Source organism: Muntiacus reevesi, chromosome 14 (assembly GCF_963930625.1).
Source record: "Muntiacus reevesi chromosome 14, mMunRee1.1, whole genome shotgun sequence".
Taxonomy (NCBI): Eukaryota; Metazoa; Chordata; class Mammalia; order Artiodactyla; family Cervidae; genus Muntiacus; species Muntiacus reevesi.
Genome location: NC_089262.1, coordinates 6427238 through 6436867, shown reverse-complemented (window position 1 = coordinate 6436867; position 9630 = coordinate 6427238). Strand labels below are relative to the sequence as shown.

The window sequence follows — 9630 nt, the reverse complement described above, 5'->3', positions numbered from 1 at the left end:
GCGGGGCCACCACAGAAGCCCTCTTGAAGCCTCATTTTACACTAATCAAACTATACTCTTTCGCTTCCATGTTATTTTGTTGTTATCCAGTTCCTCAGTCATGTCCAACTCTGTGACTCCATGGACCGCAGCACACCAGGCTCCCCTGGCCTTCACTAGCTCCTGGACTTTGCTCAAGCTCATGTCCACTGACTCAATGATGCCATCTAACCATCTCCTCCCCTGTTGCTCCCTTCTCCTCCTGCCCTTAAGTTTTTCCAGCATCAGGGTCTTTGCGAATGAGATGGCTCTTCCCATCAGGTGGTCAAAGTATTGGAGCTTCAGCTTCAGCATCAGTCCTTCCAATGAGTATTCAGAATTGGTTTCCTTCAGGATTGACTGGTTTGATCTCCTTGCTGTCCAAGGGACTCTCGAGAGTCTTCTCCAGCATCAATGTTCAAAAGCATCAATTCTTTGGTGCTTAGCCTTCTTTATGGTCCAACTCTCACATCCGCACATGACTACTGGAAAAATCATAGCTTTGACTATACAGACCTTTGTCGGCAAAGTGATGTCTCTGCTTTTTAACATGCTAAATTTGTCATAGTTTGCCTTTCAAGGAGCAAGTGTCTGCAGTGATTTTGGAGCCCAAGAAAATAAAATCGCATCACTGCTTCCACTTTTCCCCATCTATTTGCCATGAAGTGATGGGACCAGATGCCATGATCTTAGTTTTCTGAATATATAGTTTTAAGCCAGCTTTTTGTTTTTTAATTGAAGGATAATTGCTTTACAGAACTTTGTTTTCTGTCAAACATCAACATGAATCAGCTATAGGTGTACATATGTCCCCTCCTTCTTGAACCTCCCTCCCATCTCCCTCTCCATCCCACCCCTCTAGGTTGATTTATTTGCAAGGCAGCAATGGAAAAACAGACATAGAGAACAGACTTATGGACACGGGGAGAGGGGAGGAGAGGGTGAGATGTATGGAGAGAGTACCATGGCAACTTACATTACCATACGTAAAACAGACAGCCAATGGGAACTTGTTGTGTGTCTCAGGGAACTCAGAGGCTCTATAAGCCAGTTTTTTCACTCTTCTCTTTCATTCTCATCAGGAGACTCTGGAGTTCCTCTTCCCACAAGCTTTATTATCTTCTCAGACATCATAATTGATATTTATGCATTCATTTATGGCTCTCCTCAGTCAGAATGCAAGTTCTGAGAACAGAGGCTTTTTATCAACTTTGTTCACTGCTGTTGCCACAGTACTTCAGTACCTGGTGAAGTAGGCACTGAAAATACCTGTGAAATGGATGAAATTTCCCTCTGGCTATTGCTTTGGCTGCAACTCATGTGCATGTTTAGCACTTTGGAAGAAATCAGTCCTAAATATTCTGTAATCCATTTTCATTTTCTACGCCACAGTCATTTGCATGGGTTTAAAAATTCTTCAGTGCAGCCTCAGTGGGCTGATTATAGTTGCTTCTTAACTGTCAGGACCAGCGAACAATGCCTTATTTCACACCATCTGTTGTCTCCCTTTATGGCCTCGTTCACAGTCAATTTTAAAACTGTCTCAAGCATCTGAAACCAGTGTGGGTGCCTGGATGCGACTCACACGTGATCTAGTTTGCCGGCTGTGAAGTTCACATTCCCACATTTTTTAATCTGACAGTTTATGACTAAGTAGATTATGTTCCAGTATTATGGTGTCTAGAATTCAGTTTAGACTACTCCAGCGCAGATACCTAGGTGTGTTAGAGAGAGTAAGGAACCCTTTGGGTGCAGTCAGTATTCTAATGAGGAAAACCATACAGCTGATGGCTACCTCAAGCTCATCTACTAATTTCACCACTGATCAGCCTTATGTTACTGAAAATAATGGGTCCAACAGTAGCTTCTTACAATAACTGAGGTTAGAAAGGGGCTCTTACTGAACACCTAGTGTACTAAGATATGATGGAGTTTGACTATATTAATTCAGAGGTACTCCCCACTTCTACACAAACAAGGTCAAAAAAGATTTTTCTAGCAAGACTCGGGGTAGTGCCTGAGGCGTAACCCCAAAACAGCACTGTGTCCAGCCACTCGGCTGGGGGCGGGGCGATGCAGCTCACGATGCTGAGAGGAACCAAAGTCTGCCCTTGTGAATCTCACAACCACCTTGATGTGAAACTTTTTATGCAGGATGTGGCTGGACCACCTAGAGAGACAATGCTGAACTTCATTGAGCTTACAGGCCTGGTTGTAGCAAGCCTTGTGCCTAACTGTTAATAAATAAATAAAACTGTTCAACAGCTGCGTTTGCTGCAGGATCTGGCCTGGAATCTAGTCTTACCCTCATCTGCTGGCAAGGCTGTGAGGGAGCAGCTGATTAACTCTCGTCTGAACCTGGTAACTCACAACCTAACAGAAATAACCCGGATGTTGGGCACAAACCACAGGGCTCAGGTCAGGATCTGAGGCCACTATGAACACGGCTGAGTTTCTCTTTCAGGATCTGTCAGTTTTGGGGTCATGCATAGGCTTCCCTAGTGGCTCAGACAGTAAGGAATCCGTCTTCACTGCAGGAGACCCAGCTTTGATTCCTGGGTTGGGACGATCCCTTGGAGAAGGGAATGGCAACCCATTCCAGTACTGTTGCCTGGATAATTTCATGGACAGAGGACCCTGGCATCCCACAGTCCATGGGGTCACAATGAGTTGGACATGACTGAGCAACTAACACAGCAATATGGACGGGCAGAGCTGGTAGAGGGACACAAGTTCTCAGCTGTATTTTCTTGTTAGGATGATCAACAAGGAATATTGTTCTTTGTCCCTTTTTGTGTTTTCACCTTAAGTCTATTTTGGCTAACGTATAACATATGCACATAATTTTGCTTGATATGTTTTCTTATGCCTTGTAAGTTTTTCCAGAAGTATTTCTATTGTAAAAGACATGAAATATATAAGATTAGAGGTTATAACAAACTGCTTTGAAGTCTTAACAAATCTTAAGATTATACACAGTATTATTTTAGATATTTATTTTTCAAAATGACCAGAACCCTTTGACAGGTAGAGATTTTTTTAATGCCAATCTCTAATTAAAAAAACATTATATATCAGAGACTAGGAGAAAAAATTTCCATGCCCCTTTTATACTTTGGTTTCTGTTCTGACAAATACTAAAAGAGAATGGGTCAGTGGGAATTGTCTTAGTCCAGTAGTCCAATCGAGCTGCTGCAACAAGATCTCACTGGGTAGCTTATAAATAACAGAAATCTTTCACAGTTCTGCAAGCCAGAAGTTCAGACCAGGTGCCAGTGTTGTTGGGTTCTGGTGAAGGCCTCAGGGTTGCAGATGCCAACTTCACAATGTATCTTCACAGGGAAGGAAGAGCAGGGAGCCCTGTGGGGGCGTCTTGAAACAAGGGCACCGATCCCATTCCTAAGAGCTCCACCATCATGACCTTGTCACCCCACAAAGGCCCAGCTCCTAGTACCATCATATCAGAGGTGAGGATTCAAACATATGAACTTGGGGGCAGGGTGGAAGCTGGGGGACATAAATATTCAGACAATAGTAGAAATTTATGAAATACAAGGGTATTAAGTAGGTATTTTAAGCCCAGGTTACAATCACAGAAATAACAATAAATTATGTGGGAAAATTTAAAAGTACACCAAAAGGGGCAGAAATCAAAAGATGGGAAATGGATCTATAATCTGAATGCAAATTTCTTTAAGTTCTGAAACTGTGATATTAAGAAGAAATAACCATGCTAAGTAAATCATATGCCAGGGTGGAATTTCAAAATATAGTTTATATTTCTAGCATCATGAAAAGAATCACTGTAAGCATTACCTTAAAATATTTTTATCAGCAATATAGTTTCAGTAATAAACCATCGGATAAAATTATATATAAACATGTAATCAGATTTACTATACATATGTAATTTTAATACACTCATATGAATACTCTTTATGGTGTATTTCATATAAAATATAAATTGATTTTAGATTATTAAAAAAACTGGCAACAAGTTCACAAGACCTGACCACCTACCTCGTTGGCTCCCGAGCTCACATCCTGTGCTAAGAAGCCTTCACACGCACTGACAGAGACGCCCAGTGCGTTGTTCAACGTCCCTGCAAAAATTCCCCAGGGTATAGAGGTGGCCTGGGAGGTGCTGGTGGAGGAGTCAGGGCCGCCTTTCCGCTCAGGGTGGTTTGGGGAGGGGTGAGCGGGGGAGGTATGGAAAGCTGAATTGAAAGTTTCCTGTATGGTTAAAATGGTTCATGCCCCACTCTATCTCCTCCAAGAAACATTGAAAAAAAATTTCTTTTTAAATTTAAATGCTGAAAGTCCCAAGCTTCAAGTCAAGTTTTATGTTAGTACTTTCCGCCAAAAAAAGCTTAATTCTCTTCTTTTACTTTCCAGGTTTATCACCAAATATCCTGAAGATACCGCTTTTCTTCTTTTAAAGTGGCCAATGTTTTCAATGCCTCTAGTTTCTCAACTCCAGTCTCTCTGCTTATTATTTCCACAAGGGCATCGTGGACATCCTTGGCCATATTCTTAGCATCTCTAAAAAAAAAAAAGAGTAACAGTGTTCTGTTTAAGAACAGGAGCTGTGCACTAAGTCCTCCTGTATTCATGCCTCTCAGGCCGGGCCTGCGTCACCACGCTGCAGCCCCCCTCCATCTCTCTGGAAAGTGACCCTCAGGTCTCCAGGCACTGGTCACCACCACACCCCCCCGCCCAAGGCCAGGCCTTTGCCCAGGGACCACCAGCACATGCAGTGCTGACCACCCCGTCCACAGCTTTAAATCCTTCAGCGGGCTCTGTGCTCCAGGAGCAGCCGGAATCTTGAGGAGCCTGGGGACCTCGCGCACCGGGCCCTCTTCGTCTCTGCCCTCCCTCCACTCTCAAGGCCTTCCTGGGGGCAAGGAGCTCCCCAGACACGTCTAAGCCTTCATACCCGGCAGCACATGGGCACACAGTTATTAACAGGCACATCACTGAGAGCTCGCTGAGGGCTGCCCCTTCTTGGTGCATGTCCACAGCCCAGCTCTCTCACTGCAGGCCGGGCGAGGACCCACAGAGCACCCGCTGCGCCGTGAGCACTGCTGCCCCAGCTCTCCCATGGGAAGCGGGCGGCTGGGGTGGAGAGCACCTCGCTCACCGCCCATCTCCAGACATCTGCACGGGCCGAAGCGCTCGGCAGGCACTGCGACGTCTGCAGCACGAGTAACTGTCGGACAGAGTCCACTGTGCTGGGAGCTGAACTCGCCCTTCCCCTTCCAGCGAGATTCCTTGAGAAAGCCCTATCGGCCGCCCCAACGTCCTCCGCCTGCTCCCCCCAAGCACGGCAGGAGCACCTCAAGGCCACCCCCAGCCCTCCCTCACGGCCGGGGCTCCAGCCGCCACATCTGTGCCCTGCGTCGTCTTCTTACTTGACTCTCAGCAGCAAAGGCTCCCACTTGAGGCAGTGTCCCCTGGGCTGAGGGACAAGCTCGCGCCTTCCTCGGTGGCTGTCCTCCTCAAGGTCCCTTTGTTTGGTCCACACCAGAGGCCAAGGGGGGTTCACTCTGAGCCCTAACCTCAGACCGACTATGAATGAGTGCAATCAACCTCACTTCCCGGATGTGAAAGAATGAAGCAGCAGTGATGGTGAACGGTTACTTCTGGGCTAACACTTTAAGTTCTCAAGTACCAGTTATTCATATACTTGTACATGTATGCTTGTACACGGACTTTGCCCCCATTATTTTAGAGCTGCATTTAAAACTTCAGCCTAAATCTGACAGCACTGTCGTCAGCAAACAAAAGGAAGACAAAATACTTCACTAGAAGCTACATGAAAACATAAACCAGCACGACATTCAGGAGCTCGGTCCTTTCTGACCTAAAGCAACTTCTTCTAGCTGAGGAGTCATTAATAGGTCATGAAATCAACTTAGGAGCCAGTTAGCTTTCCTTAAAAATGATACAACGAACAAATAGACGTTATCAGAATGTGTCACAGAGAGTAAGTCCAAAAAGTAAGATCTGTTTAATAAACCTTTTCAATTATATTTATATGTACTCCAGGTCATTATGCCAGTATTTCTTTTTCTGTGTCAGTTTTAGAAATAAAAAAAAAAAAAACTCAACCTGATAACTTAACAGAATGTTTTAAACACCAGGCAGGGACATGTTAGGATAAAAAAAAAGTGTAGCTTCTCATTTCAAAACTCCTTTTTAATTAGCAAATATTTTGAGTTCCATTAAAACAACTAGTTAGTTCCTAAATTTTTTTTTCCCTATGGCAATCTTGGGTTTCTACAATGGATCTTGTCTCAGAAAGTAGATGAAACGTAAGAATGACTCCTGCCTTACGTCAACTTTGACATTACAAATTATGTCTTAAGAAAAAAATCCTAAATTCACATTCTCAGTGAAAAGTGAAAGTGAAAGTCGCTTAGTCATGTCCAACTCTTTGGCAACCCCATGAACTACACAGTCCATGGAATTCTCCAGGCCAGAATACTGGAGTGGGTAGCTTTTCCCTTCTCCAGAGGATCTTCCCAACCCAGGAATCAAACCCAGGTCTCCCGCACTGCAGGCAGATTAATTAATTACCAGCTGAGCCACAAGGGAAGCCCAAGTATACTGGAGTGGGTGGCTTATCCCATCTCCAGCGGATTTTCCTGACCCAGGAATCAAACCAGGGTCTCCTGCATTGCAGGCGGATTCTTTACCAACTGAGCTACGAGGGAAGCCATTTTCAGTCAAAACCAAAGCTGTTTTCCTAGGTCAACTGCACAAACCACACGTTTAGTATTCACTGATCAAAATCAATTGAACAATGAATTATGTATAGCAAAAACAAACACAGAAACCTAATTTAAAATAGCACAGAGCAGTTCGCAACGTACGAGTTAATTTTCCTTTGGGATCTTAGTTTCCCAACCAGGGACTGAACCTATGCCCCCTGCAGTGGAAGTACGGTCTTAACCACTGGACCCAGGGAGGCCTACATGAGTTAATTTTCACTTTGTTTTCCTGATAACAACTTCCTGGCTAGCGAGGGTATGTAAAAATAACTTTAGAACTTGTATTTCTATTCCTGTACTTGAGAATCAGACATCCCACCCGTACAGGTCCGGACTGTTAACCAGTGGGGCCCTGGTTTCTTTAATGAACACCACTGACTGTCCCCAGCCCCCTGCACTCACCCACACACGTAAATGTATCCGCGCTCCTGGAGGAGGACCCCCACCACCGCCTTGCTGTGACGCTGGAGGCTGTCTTGCACATACTTGGCTGGGCCTTCCTCCTCACCCACAGCAGCATCTCTTGAGAAGGAGACTTCCAAATGAGTGAGCACTCCACACTTAAGGAAGTGTCTGAGCTCATCTCTGAAACATGATACGTAACAGGTCAGTGGAAGATTTGTAATTTAAAGTTGGAGAAGTCTGAGATGCCAACTGTAGAGCAGGGTGGAGCCTTACAACACAAGGGCTGTCAAGTACCTGAGCAAATAATCCCTCTCCTTGTGTCTGCAGCCGAAGAACAGCCACGTGGCCCCAAAGCGGCCCCCTGGGTGTCGCTCCTGGAGCTTCTCTCTGAGGGGAAAAGAAAGCCGAGGTCTGGTAGAAAGAATAGGTAACAAAATCTCTTTCTTTTTTGCCTCTCCAGGTAGGTCTATAAGACCCAACTTTGCAGTTACTCAAAGTTCGTTTGCTGAATTTATATTTCATCGTCCACAGTTGGCCACTCCAGCGGACACTAGGGAATGTAAGCTTACCTCTGGGCTGAGACATCTATGACCTTTTTATGACATCTCCAGAGCACAGGTAATTCGAATGACCACACTGTGAAACCTAGACTGCTTTCTACACTAAATACTAGCAACAATCTTATGACTAAAATTTCTCAATTAGTGTAATAGAGAAGTGGCACAGGGCTCTAAGAGGTACAACAGTCTGCTGTGCAATTTTCAGACATGATTGACATGTCCCACTTTTTTGTTTTCTTAACAACAACAGCAAAAAAACTACACAAAGATTTTGTCTGAAAGATATTACTACACTACCCAGGGAGCATTATGTAAGAATTGTTATTTCACACACAGGGAGAGAAGCACAACTTTATTCGTATCAAATAATTATGCCCTGATATGAAGATACATGAATTAATATTCTGTTGAAAATTACTGGTGTTAGGGGTTTGATTTTGAAATGCTGGGTCTTTGTAATTGGGTCTTTGTGACAACCCAGTTAAAGAACAGATAGATGCTAGGAAAGGTTAAGGGCAGGAGAAGGGGATGACAGAGGATGAGATGGCTGGATGGCATCACTGACACAACAGACATGAGTTTGAGCAAGCTCCAGGAGATAGTGAAGGACAGGGAAGCCTTGAGTGCTGCAGTCCATGGGGTTGCAAAGAATCGGACATGACTGAGCAACTGAACAACAAAGGCACAGACGGGGCAGCTGCACATCAACACAGCATCAAGATGTGCTTGAAACCTGTCCCCAACACATGCACTATCATCTACAGTTCAGGGCTGGGCGGTGGGGGGAATAAATACTACAGTAAAAACGGAAGTTCCAGCACAAAAATCTCTAGACAATATATTCACTTTTCCCACAGTGCCAAGTTATGCTATGCTATCACACATAATAATTTTTTAAAATAAAAATTTTACAACTGAATCCCAATATCCTAAAAACCTCAGAAGAAAACAAAAAAACCGCTCTATTATACTCCCAGCCAGGTCCACCAGGGACACATACCTGTGTTGCAGGAAACCAATGAAGGGGGCCACACCCGCTCCTGGACCCACCATTATGATGGGGACTGAAGGGTCATTTGGTAAGTGGAAATAGTTTGTTGTTCGAGGAGAGATGGATATCTGAAACATTAAGTCAGTGCTCATAAGTTAGGGGGGAAAAAAAAAAAAAAAACTTGAACAAAAGCATATAACCAAGGAGATGTCTGCCAAGGAAATCAGAAAGTGGAACTTCCCCTTAATTTCATCACTTCCCCTTCCCCTTAGAAGCATCACAAAATTAAGCAGCAGCATTAAATCTCACTGAAACCACAAACACATTTGTCAATGCAGAGAAATAAACAAGTCTGTCTTGCAAATTTTTTTCTTTCTAAATCAAAAGTATTTTTAAAATGACAGGGCTATTTCCAAGTTAGAACACTGAATAAATAAATAAATAAATAAATGAGTTATTTTTCTAGGCCCAAAGAAAAAGACCCGTGTCCTAGTGCGCAATCGATCGAATATATCATGAAGAAATGCACACACAAAATGAAGACATGGTCCTTCACATCAGGACATGAAGGAGCAATGCAGACAAATGACAAGATGGGGTGAAGGGTTTAAACGGAAATTAGGCACAAACGAAAGAGAAATGAAGGGCCTGCCCTAAGGATGCCAGAGCACTGTACCACCTCTGCTCCCGCGGGTCCAACGTGGGTCCAGCGTGTGCTGCAAAGCTAGGCTAATAAATGAGACACAGATAAACAAAATCTTTCTGCTACAATTTCAAAAGGGTTTTCTTCTAAACCATGTGTCAGGGACACTGACAAGGCATCAGTTTGTTAATATAGGTGACTCTCAGTTTACTTTGCCATATGCTTCAGTTACTCTGAGTG

At 44.0% G+C, this 9630-nt stretch overlaps 1 protein-coding gene across 3 annotated transcripts in view; it reads right to left on the bottom strand.

Annotated features, from left to right (window-relative positions):
- Nucleotides 1–2997: 2997 nt before the first annotated feature.
- MTRR (5-methyltetrahydrofolate-homocysteine methyltransferase reductase) overlaps nucleotides 2998–9630 on the bottom strand; it is a 33080-nt gene continuing 26447 nt past the window's right edge. For 2 of the 3 annotated variants that reach the window (XM_065905181.1, XM_065905184.1), the window contains 4 exons: nucleotides 8757–8875; nucleotides 7491–7583; nucleotides 7194–7376; nucleotides 2998–4560 (listed from right to left, as the gene is read on the bottom strand). In XM_065905181.1, coding sequence (XP_065761253.1) covers nucleotides 4419–4560; nucleotides 7194–7376; nucleotides 7491–7583; nucleotides 8757–8875 — 537 coding nt within the window. In that variant the 3' untranslated portion in view covers nucleotides 2998–4418. The remainder of the gene's footprint in view (nucleotides 4561–7193; nucleotides 7377–7490; nucleotides 7584–8756; nucleotides 8876–9630) is intronic. The other variant, XM_065905182.1, reaches the window with a different exon arrangement.